This window comes from Myxocyprinus asiaticus, chromosome 24, assembly GCF_019703515.2.
Source record: "Myxocyprinus asiaticus isolate MX2 ecotype Aquarium Trade chromosome 24, UBuf_Myxa_2, whole genome shotgun sequence".
NCBI lineage: Eukaryota > Metazoa > Chordata > Actinopteri > Cypriniformes > Catostomidae > Myxocyprinus > Myxocyprinus asiaticus.
The window spans coordinates 26,593,712-26,614,198 of NC_059367.1; the positions used below are offsets into that span (position 1 = coordinate 26,593,712).

The window sequence follows — 20,487 nt, forward strand, 5'->3', positions numbered from 1 at the left end:
TGCTATGATTAGAATAACAGAGATGTGGTCTGAGTAGCAGAGGTGGGGGCGGGGCTCCTCCTGGTACACACCAGGGATGTTTGTGTAAACAAGATCCAACGTGTTCACCCCTCTCATTGCAAAGTCCACATGCTGATGGAATTTAGGGAGCACTGACTCGCATGGTTGAAATCTCCAGTGACAATAAACAGTCCATCAGGGTGTGCATTCTGCAGTTCGCTAATAGCCCCATACAGTTCACAGAGCGCCTCCTTAGCATTAGCACAGGGGGGAATGTACACTCTGATTATGAGGACAGTTGTGAATTCCCATGGTAAATAAAATGGTCTGCATCTAACAGTCACAAACTCCACCAGCGATGAACGGTAACCAAGAGTTATTGCACCATTCTGTGTTGATGTAAACACACAAGCCACCATCGTGAGCCTTACCACACAGAGCTGCATTTCTGTCAGCACGAAATGAGGCGAGCCAATCTAGCTGTATGGCGGCATCCGGAACTCTATCACTGAGCCATGTCTCCGTGAAAACAAAGACGCTGCAGTCTCTAAACTCATGCCGCGTAGTCTGCTGGAGTCGGATGTAGTCCAATTTATTGTCCAGGGAGCAGACATTTGAGAGCAGGATAGACAGGAGAGCCGGCTGGCTAGGGTTTGTTTTTAGCCTAGCATGGACCCCCTCTTGCCGCGCTTCCGCTTCCTCGCACACCACTTAGGACATACCCTCCCCCGGCATCATGCCATGCCAAGGACTGGAGGCCTGGTCCCCGCAGCAAGCTGAGATCACGTAGCTTCTCCAGCAGATCATCGTGCAGCTTGTTTGTTGCATGATTCTTATAATTTAACAGTGTCTGACGATGGTAGACACGAACACCGGTTGCTCCGATGTCCATGTGCCGTAAAAATCGGGCTAAGAAACAAAAATAGCACCATTTTGGATCCGTCATCTGCGTCCTGCGCCATCTGCATCCTGCCCTCTCACTCCCTATCATTTTCTCTCCAGACTCTATGATTAAAAATGGCAAAAAGCCTGCCAAAAAGTTGACGACATGTTGATAAAAAATATGACTTGTTTTTACCAAAACTCTCAGGATCCTCTTCCCACATGGTTAGCTCTTCCTCTGTCAGCAGAAAGTATTTGGAAACCAGTCTTCTGCCAATCTCTGTCAGTGTTTGTTGTGTAAAGAATGCAGCCTTTATTTTATGTGCCTCCAGGTTCTCTGGTTTACTGTCTGGAATGCAATATGGCAACATCACTTCAATATACAATTATGCATAATGTTCAACATATTAGAAAATTCATTAAAACGTCTTTGACAATATGCTCGTAAAGCAATAAAACATTGAAACAAGAGACACTTTTTAAATCATGTTACTTCAATTCCATTCTAAAGATCCACAGTCATGATTGAACTGTTGGGAGGCAGACTGTGTTATGAAAAACATCTCATCGATTCTCCCTAGCCCTCTAACACTTCAAAAATGTCCTTGATTGCCTTTAAAGGCTGTTATCCATTTTCCATTTCACACAAGCAAGAACTTTCATATGGAGTCTGAGCGTGCCAAAGTCATTACGCACGGCGCTGATGGCCTGCCTCCCTTCAGTGTTCTGGACAGGTTTGTAGGCATCGTTTTTGATGATCATCTTGATGAGGTTCATGCACTGTACAATAAAGTGCTCGAAAACAACCCCCTCCCCGGCCTCTGTGAACAGGTAGCTGACGAATAACTCCAGTGAGCGCTGAATGAGGGGGATGAAAGGTCATGTGTGACATTCCAGGAAGTCCAGCAGCTAACAGAATGTAAAAAATGCAGTTCTTTCAAGAGTAGAGCATGGCACAAAATCTGTGAGAGTGAAGCACTCAACATGTTAAGTGTAAGTGGCCAGACGATTTTCTTTGCCGCTAATTGACTGAACTTAGAACTTTTGGACTTACAACTTTGGTGTACAAAATGATGGTCTTCTCAAGCTTCTGCAAAGGCTGCCTGGTCCAACTTGCTGACCTGCAGAAAGTACCAGTTGGGTTAAAAAGTGAGAGGATGTAAAACGCAAGCCTGAATCTCTGTATTTAAGTAATATCACATATGCAAGAGTGCTGTACTAAATATCAAAACACAGCTCTAAACACTTTGCTGTGATTCGGTTGTAGAAACGAGGTCGCAAGTATAGTACAACAGCACAATTACGAGTGTGATATTGCTCTTACAGAAGTTAATACTGTGTAATTTATATTTTAGACACAATATGGCCATTTATATTTGCTCCGCTAACCAAAAAGTTTCAAAAGAAGCCAAAGCAGGATCAACCATTGCATGTCACCGCATAACGCACAAACTTACAGCCTGTCTGGAATGCCATGAACACAAACAATTGGAATGATACAAACAGAAGTGTACCAGCGCCATTATCCCTAAATATCAGGACTCTTGGAATGCAGTTTTTCAAATAAAATTAGAGGACCAGAAGTAACCACTGTATAAACATCAAATTCATTACAATGCTCATTATTGAGCATGATGGCTAAATGATTCAAACAAACAAAGCCAAAAATTACAAATCCAAAAGAAGCATCACTACTTAAGTCAAACTTAGCAGCCACTGCTGAAAACTAATCTGTTTCCTTAAAACTCAGAACAGCGTGACACAGTGTGATAGAGCAGAGTAACCTTTCAAGGGGATTGGGCATCAATTTCTCAGTGCAGAGAAAAATGAAGAAATTAATAGATCCCAAAAGCCTGGATTATTTGGGGGACCTTATCTGGCCTTGAGTTGATATTTCACATTCTGTTTGCTCATAAGCCAAGTCTCTCATCCACAGCGAAATACCAACAGGCCGAATGGAACCTGACCTGCGGCCCGGCCAGGAGAACATATTGCCTGTAATATAAGCAGTAGATAACAGCTTACTTCTGTCTCATCTGATGATATATAACTCATGCAGTGAGCCTGGGAAAATCAGGACACAGTGTCTCCAGGTGAAAGCATGCAGATATGACATTATTGTGTTTTGATTCTGCTTAAAATTAGTTTAAAATTTAGATCTTTTGAAGTAGTGATCTTTCAAAAATAAATGAGCTAGACTGTCAACTATGCACTCTATACTCAAGCAATAAAGAACTCCTCAGTCCATCAGAATAAACCTGGTTATCTCATTGAGAATAGAGTATGTATTCAAAAGCAGTGGTGGACAGTAACAAAGTATTTTTACTTTGTTACTATACTTAAGTACATTTTTCAGGTATTTGTACTTAAAGTATTTTTATTTTAGGAAACATTAACTTCACTACATTCAGAAGCATAATATCTTACTTTTTACTCCACGACATTTATAAAAAAAATTGCCGTTTCTCGCTACTTTGAAAATAATAAATTAATAAATAGCGTTAAATTAAAATAGACTAGTAGGTCTTGTTCTTGTGAGACAATAACCATAACCCAGCAACAAATGTGGTCTTGTGAGAGTTTCCGCAGAACGAGGGTTACCGTTCAGATATAGTTGCCCAGTGTATTTGGCACCAAAAGCTATTTTTAAATTAAAAGAACTCACTGTCAAACATATCAAGGTAAGTAATTTTTAATATTATATTAATAAAACTGCCACGAATGTACTTGCTTGCTAGCAGTAATCTTATAAATGCACACTGGCCAATGCAAATTAGGTTGCAGGGTAATATAGGATATATAGAGAGAGCTATATAAAGAGCCGAGAACAGTTAATTAGGCCAATTTCTCTTTATATGTCAAAGAAAATATATTAATCTCTGTTTTAGAAACTATCAAATCATAAAATGAATAGCAAGGCTAAAGCATGAAACCAGATTTGTTGAGCTTTTTTGCAATCTACAATATCATCTGCTTAGCATCTTCGGTCATTACAACGATTCATATTATTAAACACACGTTGACCTAGCGGGGTATGTTGTCCTACAATTATTTAAACAGTATAACAATTTTGAAGTACAAAATGATTGATAAAATAGCAAAGATTTACTAATTGGCAATTTACAAAGATAAAAAACATATCTTGCCAACAGATATCGTAATAAATAAATCGTGAACAATTTAAAACACATAATCTGCACTGACCTGACATTTATGAAGAATACTCATCCTGAGAACACAGGTGAACCTTCTGGTTAATATCTTTATTATTGGTGACTCCTGCTTTAATGTATGGCAGTATGGTTTTATAATATGAATAATCATATAACACAAATAACCATACTGTACCACTGCATTCACAAAGTTGCATTAGTTTAACCATACTTAACCATACTACTGTTGTATTGTTTAGTACAGTGCTGTCATTTTACAATTTAAATGTGGTAAATGCATTGTATGTGTAACGGTAGCCAGCTGGTAGGTAGCTGTGCAGTGTGTAATCTTCACTCCCCTGGCCTCAAGAGGCGCACTAGCGACTGACGCAAGAGGCTGTAGCCTTTAGCCTCCTCGTTAGCACGCCCGCTTCCCATGCCAGAGATGCTGGTTCAAATCCCGTTCAGAGCAGGTTGAGCAGGACCACTAACATATGCAAAAAAGTTTAGTAGTAATTAAAGATCATTCAATTTCACATCAGGACTACTTCAGAGACCATCTGTGAGAAGAGATCACATCCCAGTCACCAGATGATACCTCCAACACTTCTGATGAAAAGGACATACAGTCAGGAAAGTGACACACACACAGTTATTGTGCATGGCAGTTTTTCTTAATAAAAAGCTCTAAACTACATGTATGCCTGTGACATTAGACCACTCTCTCCTTAAATTTATGAGCAGGAGGATACAGCATATTGATTTAAAAAAAAAAATATATATATATATTAAACAAAAGCCTTAAAGGAATAGATCACCCAAAAATTTACTCACCCTTATGCCATCCCAGATGTGTGTGACTTTTGTTTCTTCTGCAGAACACAAACAAAGATTTTAAGAAGAATAACTCAGCTCTGTAGGTCTATACAATGCAAGTAAATGGTGGCCAGAACTTTGAAGCTCCAAAAACCACTTAAAGTCAGCATAAAAGTAATCCATATGACTCCAGTGGTTTAATCCATTGTGGCAGCAGGGGCGTGGTCGAGCGTCCGTCCGGAGAGAGATAAAGTGGTAAGGGCACTTGCACCTGAGCTAGATTATGTGTAACACCTGTCTCTAATTCCAGTGAGCATGGGGAGAGCGGCATATAAGCAGCCACACCACCAGCAGAGAGAGTGAGAGAGTCTGGCACAAAGAAGGCCACGGTGCTCCTGAAGCTGAAGCTGTTACATTTAACCTGTTATGTTTATGAAGCTGATGTGTTTAAGTGACTATGTGTTTATGAAGCTGATGTTTTAAATGCCTACGTGCCTGTGAAGCTGATGAGTTTGTGAAGTTGTAAAGCACTGAAGTGGCCTATTAAATGTCCTACCTGAGCCAGGAAAAACCTGTTTCCCTGTGTTCTCCTTCCCACCTGTTTTGAAGCTGTTCTACACTGGTGCCAAAACCCAGGAGATTATTGAGGTATGCCCCATGGAGTCCTCCCAGTTGGCCAAGATCCTCCAGTCCCTCTCCAGCCTACATCAGAACCACCAACAATCCCTGCTTGAGCTCCGCCAAGACCAGGATCTCCGCTTCTTTGAAATCCTGCGAGCTTAAGCAGAGGACCGGCATGCGATCCGGACAACTCATCGCATGGGGGCGGGGGCGGAAGACGAAGCGGAGGCTTTTTTTGAGCGGATGGCAGAGGTCTGGAGCTGGCCGCATGACCAGTGGGCGGCCAGGCTCCTTCCGCTCTTGTCTGGGGAAGCCCAGCTTGCTGCCCAACAGCTGCCGGCGGCTAACCTCCTAGCCTATGATGACCTGAAGAAGGCCATCCTGCAGCAGATGGGTCGAAGTCCGGAGCAGTACCGACAGCTCTTCCGGACCTTGAAGCTGGGGAGTCCGACCGCCCGTTTGCCTTTTCCCAATGGCTCCGAGATGCATGCCGGAAATGGCTGCAGGTGGAGAACCACGACGTCGTGGGAGTCATCGATCAAGTGGTACTGGAGCAGCTTATCCTTCGTCTGCCAAAGGGAATGGCAGAGTGGGTCCAGGAGGAAGCTGTCCAAATCGCGGAGGACCATATGGCAGCGTACCCGAGGACGGAAGAGCCCTCTTCTTCTCTCTCTATCTCTTCCCCCTCCCCTCTCACTCTGCTCTCTCACCAGAGCCCGTTCCTGCCCCGCGGAGGTGAGGAGCTGCACCACCGTGGCCAGTTCGCCGAACGAGCGAACCCCCTGCCCCTACAGTGCCCTGCCGCTCTCCCCCCCCAGGTGGAAGTGTCCGCCAACGCAGGTGCGGGCATGGCACCTGGGCCGGTCTGCTGGAGTTGCGGGGATCCGGGACACTTCTGGGATCAATGCCCTGTGATGGAGCTGGGAACGGTGGTCCGGATCCCCGACACTCCGCAGGCTGCCCCCGATCTACTCACCAAGCATTGGTGGACACGGGTTGTAACCAAACCACTATCCACCAACGCTTGGTACTACGTGAGGCTTAGGGCACAGCTAAAATGGTGAGGGTGAAGTGTGTGCATGGGGATATTCACAACTACTCTGTGGTGACCCTTGTTTTAATTTCAGGGAACAAAACATAGAGTGGAGGCTGCGGTTAGTTCCCGCCTCACCCATCTGCTGATTTTGGGGACTAATTGGCCTGAATTTAGAAATGTATTAAAGGGAACATGTGCGGATGGGTCCTGCACTAAAGCAATGAGATGTGAGATGTGTGATGCTCTGGCAGGGGAGGCGGAGCCAGGGCCGTCTTCGTCTGCTCTACGTCAGGAAGCAGTGCCTCTGCACAACATCTCAGCATGCAGTGTTGCGGAGGCACTCTTCAAAATCATCTCCCGGGTGGGGATTCCGAAAGAAATCCTCACCGACATGAGCTTTACGAATTATTGGGCATTAAATCAATCCGCACCAGCGTTTACCATCCACAAACAGATGGCCTGGTGGAATGTTTTAATAAAACCCTTAAAAATATGATTCGTAAGTTCGTGCATGAGGATGCTAGAAATTGGGACAAATGGCTCGATCCCGTTATTCACAGTACGAGAGGTCCCACAAGCCTACATGGGATTTTACCATTCGAGCTACTATATGGGCGGCACCCGCCCGGCGTGCTTGATGTTATGCACGAAGCTTGGGAGGAGGGATCGTCAAACAGTAAGAATGAAATTCAATACGTTGTTGATCTTAGAGCAAAACTTCACACTATGGGGCAACTAACACAGGAGAATTTGCTCCAAGCTCAAGAACGACAGAGCCGACTGTACGACAGGGGAATGCGGCTGCTGGAATTTGCACCGGGAGATAAGGTACTCGTATTACTTCCCACATCGAGCTCCAAATTACTTGCCAAGTGGCAAGGACCCTTTGAGGTCACACAACGAGTGGGGTATCTCGATTATGAGGTAAAGTGAACCAATTGAGGGGGCGCATGTCAAATATATCACCTCAACCTCCTGAAATTGTGTAGGGAGGCGGTCCCTGTGACGTTGGCTACGGTAGTCCTGGAGAGGGCAGAGCTCGGGTCAGAGGTGAATACAAAACACAATCATTTCACCCCGGTCACTTGCGGAGACCACCTCTCACCGTATCAACTCACAGAGGTTGCCAAGTTGCAAAAGGAGTTTGCAGACGTGTTTTCTCCTCTACCGGGTCGTACGAACCTCATAGAGCACCACATTGAGACCGAGCCGGGGGTGGTGGTACATAGCCGTCCCTACCGATTGCCCAAGCACAAAAAGAAAATAGTTAGGGAAGAATTGGATGCAATGCTCGATATGGGGGTAATAGAGGAATCCCACAGCGATTGGTCCAGCCCAGTCGTTCTAGTTCCTAAGAGTGAAGGGTCTGTACGGTTCTGTGTGGATTATAGAAAAGTCAACGCGGTGTCTAAATTTGATGTATACCCAATGCCTCGCATTGATGAGTTGCTCGATTGGTTGGGCACTGCTCGATTTTATTCGACATTGGATTTGACAAAGGGTTATTGGCAGATCCCCTTGACACCAATTTCCCGTAAAAAAACAGCCTTCTCCACGCCGTTTGGATTACACCAATTTGTGACGTTTCTGTTCGGTTTGTTTGGAGCCCCGGCTACGTTTTATCATCTCATGGACCGAATCCTCAGACCGCATTCGGCTTATGCCACTGCCTACTTAGATGACATCATCATTTACAACAATGATTAGCAGCAGCACATGCAGCATCTGAGGGCGGTTCTGAGATCGCTGAGACGAGCGGGACTCACAGCAAACCCCAAGAAGTGCACAACTGGGCAGGTGGAGGTACGGTATCTGGGGTTCCACTTGGGCCATGGGCAAGTGCATCCCCAAATTGACAAGACTGCGGTGATTGCGACCTGCCCGAGGCCCAAGACCAAAAAGGTGGTGAGACAGTTCCTGGGGCTGGCTGGCTATTATAGGAGATTCTTGCCTAATTATTCGGATGTCACCAGCCCGCTGACTGATCTCAAAAAGGGAGCTCCAGACCCAGTCTAGTGGACGGAGCAGTGTCAACAGGCATTTACGCAAGTTAAAGCCGCACTTTGCGGGGGGCCGCTTTTACATTCACCCGATTTCTCTCTCCCTTTTGTCTTACAGATGGATGCTTCAGACAGAGGGCTGGGGGCCGTAATCTCACAGGTGGTGGAGGGAGAGGAGCGCCCGGTGCTGTACATTAGCCGCAAGCTCTCACTGAGGGATACTAAGTACAGCACCGTAGAGAAGGAGTGTCTCGCCATCAAATGGGCAGTCCTGACTCTCCAGTACTACCTGTTGGGGTGGGCCTTCACCCTCTGCTCGGATCACGCCCCACTCCAATGGCTCCACCACATGAAGGATACCAATGCGCAGATCACCCATTTGTAACTGGCTCTTCAGCCATTTAAGTTCAAGGTGGTCCACAGACCGGGAGCGCAGATGGCTGTCGCCGACTTCCTTTCCAGAAATGGGGGGGGGGTGGAGTGGTAGACAGGCCGGATGTCTCCCCGGCCTGAGTCGGGAGGTGGGGATATGTGGCAGCGGGGGCGTGGTCGAGCGTCCATCCGGAGAGAGAGAAAGCGGTAAGGGCGCTTGCACCTGAGCTAGATTATGTGTAACACCTGTATCTAATTCCAGTGAGCATGGGGAGAGTGGCATATAAGCAGCCACACCACCAGCAGAAAGAGTGAGAGAGTCTGGCACAAAGAAGGCCATGGTGCTCCTGAAGCTGTTACATTTAACCTGTTATGTTTATCAAGCTGATGTTTTTAAGTGACTACGTGTTTATGAAACTGATGTGTTAAATGCCTACATGCCTGTGAAGCTGATGAGTTTGTGAAGTTTAAAGCACTGAAGTGGCCTATTAAAAGACCTACCTGAGCCAGGAAAAACCTGCTTTCCTGTGTTCTCCTTCCCGCCTGTTGTGAAGCTGTTCTACATCCATGTCTTTGGAAGTGATATGATAGGTGTGGGTAAGAAACAGATCAATATTTAAGTCCTTTTTTTTTTTTTTTTTTTTTTTACAATAAATTCTCCTCCCTGGCCAGAAGGTGGCGATATGCACAAAGAATATGAATCACCAAAAAAAAAAACAATAGAAAGTGAAAGCGAAAGTGGAGATTTATAGTAAAAATTGACTTAAATATTGATCTGTTTCTCCCTCACACCTATCATGTCGCTTCTGAAGAAATTGATTTAAAAACTGAAGTCATATGGATTACTTTTATGCTGCCTTAATGTGCTCTTGAAGCCTCAAAGTTCCAGCCAACATTCACTTGCATTGTATGGACCTATAGAGCTGAAATATTCTTCTAAAAATCTTTGTTTGTGTTCTGCAGAAGAAAGAAAGTCACACACATCTGGAATGGTGTGAGGGTGAATAAATGATGAGAGCATTTTCATTTTTGGGGTAACTATCTGTAAATAGGAGGCGAGAAGCAGCTTTCCTGGTTCAGGTAAGGATTTATTTTTCTCTTTGCAATATTCACTAAGTTGAACTATAATCACACACCGCTTCACCAAAATAAAACTCTCATCATTTGTAATAACAAAACTCTTGCTTCTTGTTTGGGTCTGTGGTGCCCAGGCTCTCTCTCCCTTCTACTTGTGGTGTGGCTCTATTTATGTCGCTCTCCCCATGCTCACTGAAATTACAGACAGGTGTTAGACATAATTTAGCTCAGGTGTAAGCGCCCTTACCGCTTTCTCTCTCTCCGGAGAGATGCTTGACCACGCCCCCGCTGCCACATATCCCCACCGCCCGACTCAGGCCGGGGAGACATCCGGCCTGCCTACCACTCCCCCGCATTCCTGGAAAGGAAATCGGCGACAGCCATCTGCGCTCCCGGTCTGTGGACCACCTTGAACTTAAATGGCTGAAGAGCCAGATACCAACGGGTGATCCGGGCATTAGTATCTTTCATGCGGTGGAGCCACTGGAGTGGGGCGTGATCAGAACAGAGGGTGAAGGCCCGCCCCAACAGGTAGTATCGGAGGGTGAGGACCGCCCACTTGATGGCAAGACACTCCTTTTCTATGGTGCTGTACTTAGTTTCCCTCAACGAGAGCTTATGGCTACTGTACAGCACCGGGCGCTCCTCCCCCTCCACCACCTGCAAGAGTACAGCCCCCAGCCCCCTGTCTGAAGCATCAGTCTGTAAAACAAAAGGGAGAGAGAAGTCAGGTGAATGTAAAAGCGGCCCCCCGCAAAGTGCAGCTTTAACTTGCGTGAACGCCTGCTGACACTGCTCCGTCCACTGGACCGGGTCTGGAGCTCCCTTTTTAGTGAGATCAGTCAGCGGGCTGGTGACGTCCGAATAATTAGGTACGAACCTTCTATAATAGCCAGCCAGCCCCAGGAACTGTCTCACCCCCTTTTTGGTCTTGGGTCTCGGGCAGGTCGCAATCGCCGCTGTCTTGTCAATTTGGGGATGCACCTGCCCATGGCCCAAGTGGAACCCCAGATACCGTACCTCCACCCGTCCAATCGCGCACTTCTTTGGGTTCGCTGTGAGTCCCGCTCAGCGCAGCGATCTCAGAACCGCCCTCAGATGTTGCATGTGCTGCTGCCAATCATTGCTGTAAATGATTATGTCATCTAAATAGGCAGCGGCGTAAGCTGAATGCGGTCTGAGGATTCGGTCCATGAGACGCTGAAACGTAGCCGGGGCCCCAAACAAACCGAACGGAAGTGTCACAAATTGGTGTAATCCAAACGGTGTGGAGAAGGCGGTTTTCTCACGGGAAATTGGTGTCAAGGGGATCTGCCAATAACCCTTCGTCAAATCCAATGTCGAATAAAAATGAGCAGTGCCCAACCGATCGAGCAACTCATCAACGCAAGGCATTGGATACGCATTAAATTTAGACACCGCGTTGACTTTTCTATAATCCACACAGAATCGTACAGACTCATCACTCTTAGGCACTAGAACAACTGGGCTGGACCAATCACTGTGGGATTCTTCTATTACCCCCATATCGAGCATCGCATCCAATTCTTCCCTAACGATTTTCTTCTTGTGTTTGGGTAATCGATAGGGGCGGCTACGTACCACGACCCCCGGCTCAGTCTCGATGTGGTGATGGATGAGGTTTGTACACCCCGGTAGAGGGGAGAACACATCCGCAAACACCTGTTGCAACCTAGCAACCTCCGTGAGTTGACTCGGTGAGAGGTGGTCTCCGCAAGTGACCGGGGTGAACTGTTTATGCTTTGAACTCACCTCCGGTCTGAGCTCCGCCTTCTCAGGAACTACCATAGTCAATGTCACGGGAACCGCCTCCCTCCACAATTTCAGGAGATTGAGGTGGTATATTTGACGTGTGTCCCCTCTATCGGTTCGTTTAACCTCATAATCGAGATCTCCCACTCGTCGTGTGACCTCAAAGGGTCCTTGCCACTTGGCGAGTAATTTAGAGCTCGATGTGGGAAGCAATACAAGCACTTTACCTCCCGGTGCAAATTCCCTTAGCTGAGTTCCCCTGTCATACAGTCGGCGCTGTCGTTCTTGAGCTTGGAGCAAATTCTCCTGTGTTAGCTGCCCCAAAGTGTGGAGTTTTGCTCTAAGATCAAGGATGTATTGAATTTCATTTTTACTGTTTGAAGGTCCCTCCTCCCAGGCCTCTCGCAATACATCAAGCACACCGCGTGGGCGTCGCCCATACAGCAGCTCGAATGGGGAGAAGCCAGTGGAGGCTTGCGGGACCTCTCAAACTGCAAATAACAGGGGGTCGAGCCATTTATCCCAATTTCTAGCATCATCGTGCATGAACTTTCGAATCATGTTTTTGAGAGTTTTATTAAATCGTTCCACCAGGCCATCCGTTTGAGGATGGTATACGCTGGTGCGAATCGATTTAATATTTAACAACTCATACAGTTCACGTAGTGTCCGTGACATAAATGTTGTGCCCTGATCGGTGAGGATTTCTTTCGGAATCCCCACCCGGGAGATTATTTTGAAGAGTGCCTCTGCAACACTGCGTGCTGAGATGTTGCGAAGAGGCACTGCTTCCGGATATCGCATTGCATAGTCCACTAGGACCAATACAAAGCGATGTCTGCGTGCTGACCGTTCTAATGGCCCGACGAGGTCCATTCCAATTCTCCCAAAGGGGACCTCGATCAAAGGGAGAGGGCGCAATGGCGCTTTTGGGGTGGCCGGTGGGTTAACTATCTGGCATTCACGGCATGCCGCCAATGCCTGGCCAATAGAAAGGGGCTATTAGACGGTTCAGTGTTTTCCTTTCTCCTAAGTGACCCGCCATGGGATTATAATGAGCCGCCTGGAATACCATTTCCTGACGGCTCCTTGGAATCAAAAGTTGGGTTGTATCCTCTTTAGTTGGAGTGTCCTGTGTCACTCTATACAACCACTCATTTATAATCGCAAAATAGGGGTATGAAAGGGCGATGTCCGGCTGGAGTTGTTGACCATCGATGACTCTCACTTGGTCGAGGGCGTGTTTGAGGGTTTCGTCTTGCGACTGTTCCAAAGGGAAATCCCCCTCAGGGAATTCCCTGAGAAGGGGAGGGGCTGCAGCCTCTCCCCCTCTCTTGTCATTATGACGTGGAGCTGTCGAGGATGGCCCCAGCTCTGCCTCCCCTGCCAGAGCATCGCACATCACACATCTCCCTAATTTCGTACAGGACCCATCCGCGCAAATTCCCTTTAATAAAACTTTGAAATCAGGCCAATCAGTCCCCAAAATCAGCGGATGGGTGAGGCGGGAACTAACCGCGGCCTCCACTCTATGCTTTTTCCCCCGAAATTTAATCGTCAGGGTCACCACCGGATACTTGTGAATATCCCCGTGTACACATTTCACCATTTTAGTTGTGACCAATGCCTCGGGCTGAACCAAGCGTTGGTGGATAGTGGTTTGATTACACCTGGTGTCCACCAACGCTTGGTGAGTACCCCCCTTGACACTTACCAGTATCCGGTACGCTCCGGCCCGGTCGGGGGCAGCCTGTGAGAGGTCAGAGACCCGCACCACCATCCCCAGCTCCATCAGAGGGCATTGATCTCGGAAGTGGCTCGGGTCTCCGCACCTCCAGCAGGCCAGCCCAGGCGCTACACCTGCACTTGCGTCGGCGGGTGCCCTCCCCTGAGGGGGAGAGCGGCGGGGCATTGGGATAGGGGTAGGTGTCGCCTCCCACACCCGGGGAACTGGTCTCAGGGGCTGAAGTCCTCCTCGTCTGCGTGGGGTAGGAACGGGACCTGGAGAGAGAGCAGAACGAGAGGAGAGAGGGGAGGGGGAAGAGACAGAGGGAGGAGAAAAAATGTAGGAGGGCTCTTCCGCCCTCGGGATCGCCGCCGTGTGGTCCTCCGCAAGCCGGACAGCTTCCTCCAACGACGCCGGGCGGTGGCACTGGACCCACTCTGCCGTCCCTTTTGGCAGTCGATGTGTGAATTGCTCCAGTACCACCTAGTCTATAACTCGACGTCGTGGTCCCCCGCTAGCAGCCATCTTCGGCAGGTGTCACGGAGCCGCTGGGTGAAGGCAAACGGGCAGTCGGAGCTCTCCAACTTCAAGCTCCAGAAGAGTTGACGACTTTCCCCTGGAATGCGACCAACCCATTGCAAGATGGCTCTCTTTAAATCTTCGTAGGCCAGGAGGCTCATCGCTGGCAGTTGTTGAGCCACGAGCTGGGCTTCCCTGGACAATAGTGGGATCAGTCGGGCCGCCCATTGGCCGAGCGGCCAGCCCCAGATCTCAGCAGTCCACTCAAACCAATCCAGGAAGGCCTCGGGGTCATCCACCGCCCCCATTTTCTGTAATGCGGGCAGGGGTAATGGTGTGGGAGTGTCCAGGGTCGTGGCTGAGGATGCCTCCTGGCTGAGGAGGCTCCGGATCGCCTGCCGGTCCTCGGCTTGAGCGTGCAGGAGCTCGACAAACTGGCGATCTTGGTCTTGTCGGAGCTCAAGCAATGTCTGCTGGTGGCTCTGATGTAGGCCAGTGAGGGCTTGGAGGATCTCCGCCAACTGGGAGGACACTACGGGACGACTTCCATCCATTTTCAACCCAAACTTCAAGATCCCGGGTTTCGGCACCAGTGTAAAGAGGAGGCGAGAAGCAGCTTTCCTGGTTCAGGTAAGGATTTATTTTTCTCTTTGCAATATTCACTAAGTTGAACTATAATCACACACCGCTTCACCAAAATAAAACTCTCATCATTTGTAATAACAAAACTCTTGCTTCTTGTTCGGGTCTGTGGTGCCCAGGCTCTCTCTCCCTTCTACTTGCAGTGTGGCTCTATTTATGCTGCTCTCCCCGTGCTCACTGAAATTAGAGACAGGTGTTAGACATAGTTTAGCTCAGGTGTAAGCGCCCTTACCGCTTTCTCTCTCTCCGGAGAGATGCTTGACCACGCCCCCGCTGCCACACTATCCCTTTAATAGACCAGACCTTCTTACTTTGATACTCAAGTACATTTGAAAGAAAATACTTTTGTACTTTTACTCAAGTGGAATTGTGAAAGGTGTAATTTCACTTTTACTTGAGTAATATTTCATCAGGGTATCTGTACTTTTACTCAACTACAGGATAAGTGTACTTTGTCCACCACTGTTCAAAAATGATCTTTGTACTAACCCTTTTAACTATTCTAATATTATTTTGGATTAAGCTGCAGGGAAGATCATTTTAAAATGTTATGAAACAAAAGAGCACAAATGTATTACATTTACAGTTCATTTTAAATTTAGTTATACTAGTGATATTAAAATAAACTGGATATTAGTCAATGACATTTATTGAATGAATCCATTTAATTAAAGCAAGGAAATAAAAATAATCAGGAAAAAATATGTTCTCCTTAATTTAACCAAACTCTGTAAACTAATAAATGACTCTATCTCATGGTAGGTTGAGGATAAAAACTTTTATAAGAGAATAAAAATGGTAAGGTCTCCTTAATCATCTAGATCCAATACCATAATGACACAACACTACACTGATACGAAAACAAATCCATTTCCTAAATGAAAATAGCTCTGAATGGATTACTTTTATGTGGCTGTTACGTAATTTTTTGAGCTTAAAGGTCTGGTCAGTGTTCACTTGAATTGTATGGACCTACAGAGCTGAAATATTCTTCTAAAAATCTTCGTTTGTGTTCTACAGAAGAAAAAAAAAAAAGGCATACACATCTGGGATGGCATGAGGTTGAGTAAATGATGAGAATTTTCATTTTTGGGTGAACTATCCCTTTTCAGTTTGCTGAAAATAAGACCACATAAAATCCATGCAGTATTCTTTCCTGTGCTGATGCGTTTCCTATTGGTATTAGGGGGAGGGACATTCTCATTCTAGAGAGCATTTGATTGGACAAAAATCAAGATGAGTTATTAATATTTGTGGCTAACTTTCACAAAAGAGAAAGACTGCAAGTTTTAAACTTGTAGCTAAATGTTAATTTGGTCAGCTTTTGGAAGCACACTAACATTTAGATGGCTTCAAAGTGAATAGACAGACTAAAAGCTACAAAAATCCTTGATTCCATAGGCTATTTAACATGAGCAAAAAAAGAAAAAAAAAAGGTTTCTGGAAATACTGCAGCACAGTATCTACTACAAGGGATAAACATGTCTGAGAAGATTTACTAAGCCATAAATAAAAGTTTAGGAATCCTGTATAGATGGAAAACTCCTATATAATTCCTCTCGAAAACAATCATTGAAAAACAATTTAATAATAATAATAATAATAATAATAATAAAAGGAAAAGCATGCAATATTTACAGCATTCCAAGAACTGCGTTAGTCTCTCAAATACTGCATTGAGAAAGCCCTAGGGAAGAAGACAGAAAGCAAATAAAGCACTGGTATCAGGTGTGGTTAGTGTCTTTGAGATCATAGTGTTGACAACAAAACATGTAGGTTTTTTCAGGTCATAGTGAAGGCAGCTTTGGCCTAAAGCCTCAGGCAGTCTTAACTCAGGTTGGGGAAGGACAGGCTGTTTACATGGTGTGCTGGACAAGAGATTTACAGAGCAACAGCCGTGCCAGAACACAATCCTAGAATGGTCATTAAATATATGGAACCGGTTTGATCAATCTGTGACGCAAGTAACACTGCACTAGCAGATAGAAATTACAGCATTGCAAACAGTAAATTACAGCTGCACTTTGCTTTTACCACTTATACTTTGCCTTCTATAAATAACAGGAGAATTGTCTCATTTTAGCTGTATATATAAACTGAAAATGAAATCATGTTTCATTGAACAGATAGTTCACCCAAAAATAAAAATTCTGTTATCTTTTACTGGTCTTCATATTGTTCAAAACCTGTGACTTACTTTCTTACGTGGAAAACAAAGGAGAATGTAAACTTCCATTTACTTTCATTGCATTTTTTTTTTTTCCATACAATGAAATGAATGTTAAACTCGGCTAACATTATTTTAAACATCTCCTTATGTGTTCCATTGAGGATAGCCAGGTTTGGAACAACATTTGGGAATTTTCTTTTTTTTTTTTTTTTTTTTTTTTTTGTTGGTTAAAGTGGATATTTTATGATGGTGACTGCCTGGTTTTGAACTGAAAGACTACTTTAATGACTATGAGACTTCAGAGATACATCAGAGCTAAAGCCCTATTGGGAGAACACTGGAACTGTGTAGCTTAGCTGCTGATGGATACCCAAAGGCAGCAGCTTACTGAAAGTGTTCTATTTTGAGGTGTTGTCTTGTCTTGCTTGAATGGATAAATTATGTTCCCACCCTTGCCACAGCTAATATGCTCAAATTCAAAATGTCAGTTGTAAAGATTACAAAACTGTAGTCATCTTGACAGTCTAACAAGTGGACTGGTAAATCAATGGGTGAATGTCTAAAACTAGGATCTTCTTTGAAGCAAGAATAGAAGAAATCAGAATATTTTTGATATTTAGTTTTGAAATGTATTAATCTCAAAATCTGTGTCTGTTGTATGTTTTCAGCAACACAAAATCTTTTGGATTAAAGTAGTGAAATAATAAATGTTTCTGACTAAATAATACATATTGATGAGCGATGCCAGTTACATTTTAAATCAACAAATATTATAGGCTAATATTTACAGGAATTTATTAGGAAAATTGTCTTAGGTCTTGTAACTGGTTACCATTTCTTTACCAAGTAAAAACAACTTTTTGCCTTCACTAGCTCATTTTAAATGGTCCTGTGGTATGACAAATGAACTTTTAAAATCACAAATATTTCATACAGTCTTTCAGTATTATGAGGTCACAAAATCTGCAAGCATAAAAACTAAATTAATTTGTGAAATGTGGTTTAAAATAGTTTAAGATGGAGTATAGGATGTCACACCACAGCATGTATAGCACACCAACTTCCAAAAATATTACATGTCAATAACCCCATCAGATATCCTTCTACTGAACCACAAATAAACTGCCTGTGTGTGGTAAATCCCACTGAATTGTCCTTCCAGACCTATCAAACACCTTATTGTAACACGTTGTATTTACATTTCAATAAATATATTTTGTATTGTTGCATTTGAGAAACAATGCTACAAAAAAGTTTTATTTGCCTCTCAGTTGCCCGGTTCAGTTTTTCTTTTCAAAGACTCATTATGGTTTAGGAACGATTACAGCAATGTAATGTGAAAATTATCTCTGATAAGCAAACTCCCACAGATGCATTAAGAGATGAAGGCACCATATGGGCTTCCTGCAGAGGCTGGCTGCACTACAGTTGTGCTGTGTGCCGGCAAATCAAGACTGCATCATTCATAGCACTGACAAAAATCTAATTTAGCCCATTTAAATGCAACACATATCACTATTACTTCTTAAGGGTCAAAGCAAGGTGAAAATGTTATGTTTAAGGAGAGATATCCTATGTTTAATGCACAACTACATGAGGATATATGTAAAGCATGAAATATTCATAATGTTTTTTTTTTTTTTTTCACCAATCCTCAACTCCCACTTGCAAATGATCAATTTATGCATAGTGATTTTTTTTATGTCAAAACTCCACCATCATAGACCTCAGGATAAATTTACTTGTAACCAACTACTCAATTTAAAAATTTCACATGGCATTTTCCAAAATTCCTTTTTATGGGTGTAGCAGTGCGACTGACTAATTTAAATAAAGCAAACACAAGCAAATATCAGGCCAGGTTTGAGATCATACACAAGCAACAATAAACATTATAATGAAAAGGTTTAATTTCCATAGTATTGCAAAACTAAGCATTAACTGATAAAGCAAATAGAACTGAGGAGAAACGCTGAGAGAGCAAATGGTATTGGTTAAAACAAAAACAAAACAAAAAAATGACTGAGTTTCAATATTGTATTACTTTTTATTAAAATTCTACATTAAGTATACACATCATCATCATCATCATCATCTCTCTCTCTCTCTCTCTCTCTCTCTCTCTCTCTCTCTCTCTCTCTCTCTCTCTCTCTCTCTCTCTCTTATACACAAATTAAGATACACTTCCATTTATTGTTTGGAATACCCAAAAACTTACCATGACTTCCATGTTGTTATGTGGCTCAATAAACCCATGCACTGTCAGCTTCAGAAGAACTATAAAATTGGAAGACCCAATACAAACCATAAGATTTTTTGTGCTCAAATATCAGTTCATACTTAATGTATTATGTTGTATTTGTCAAACGAAACAAATTGTATTACTAATAATGATGAATAAGACATAGAGTTTAACTATATGTAGACTATAAGGTTCAATGAAAAAATGCAAGACTTGTAATCAGGGAGCAAAAAGCCTCAAAGGGATAGTTCATCCTAAAATTCAGTTATTTTATGTTATCATTCACTGACCCTTCCAAACCCATATGACTTCCTTTGATGGAACACAAAAGGAGATAAAACTCCTAAACATAACCCTAACCACAAAAAAATAAAAGGTTTGTGAAAATTATAAAATTAACTGCAACTTAAAGTTCTATTGAATACAATACCGCCGTATCACTAGGTGGCAACAATGAGAAGAAGCGTGATGAAAATGAAGAGAAATAGCTGTACCACTGTGTAAATAGCAGGCTAATTCTGGCGGTATGCTAAGCTAATAGGCTAATCGGTTAGCTTGTGAGCTAACTGGAGAGAACAGATCAGAGAAATGTTTAATTTCACCATTTATATCTTCGGTTTAATAATATGATATGTGACATATAAATGTTATTCTTTGTCATAGTTTTATAGTTAGACAACATGAATCATACAGCAAAGATTTTAAAAGTTCTTTTAGCCAACAGAATCACTTTGTGATTCAAGGGTGCGTTACTTGGTGTGTACGTGTTCTGGGTGTTCCTTGTTGTCTTGCGAGACGCAAACAGATACACCTGACTTTGTCGCGTCACGTAATGCCCACATCCTGTCGCCAATGGTCACTGTCACTCATTTCGCAGGAAGTTGCTAGCTCTCATTGAAAATGACTGTTCTCCTGTCAGCGGAAGCTGACAATGTAAATGGAGCTTGACTGTTGAGACTTACAGTAAGTTACATCAAGTATACTCTGGCTTTTATGTGCATCATTATTAATTATTTAATTCATTTTTAATTCTGTTTACAGTACCTTTGTCCTCTCCATCTTTAACTGTACAACTAGTCAGAATTACTACTGACTCTTAAAAATGGGCACCTTACAATTCATACACATGTAATATAAAAATTTTTAAACAAACCGGCATATTCATCTGAATTACGGCATGTCTGAAAGAGTATATTTGCAAATGCTTTGAACTGCCAATTACTACTCACCCTCCAGTGGCCATAATGTCATGTTTCAAGGGCTGAGCATATGTAAATTAATTAGAGTAGTAGTGTATGTGTGATTTAGGTGCGTGTTGCAATTTAAAAAAAAGATTGGCCGTCAATCTAATTACGATTTGCCCTGAATAATTTCCATAGTATTGCTTTGATCTGCCCTGCCCTGTAAATGGGGGAAGTAATTTTCCCAATATCTGTGCTTGTATGTACAGCAAAAAAAT

General features: G+C 43.9%; 1 protein-coding gene across 1 annotated transcript in view; it reads right to left on the bottom strand.

Moving 5' to 3' along the window:
- ipo11 (importin 11) overlaps window positions 1-20,279 on the bottom strand; it is a 195,130-nt gene extending 174,851 nt beyond the window's left edge. Inside the window, 8 exon segments of the mRNA XM_051654108.1 lie at window positions 723-909; window positions 1,079-1,227; window positions 1,595-1,791; window positions 1,937-1,974; window positions 1,977-2,003; window positions 16,255-16,303; window positions 19,005-19,063; window positions 20,258-20,279. Of these exon segments, the coding sequence (XP_051510068.1) occupies window positions 723-909; window positions 1,079-1,227; window positions 1,595-1,791; window positions 1,937-1,974; window positions 1,977-2,003; window positions 16,255-16,303; window positions 19,005-19,063; window positions 20,258-20,279 (728 nt within the window).
- Between the last annotated feature and the right edge of the window lie 208 nt (window positions 20,280-20,487).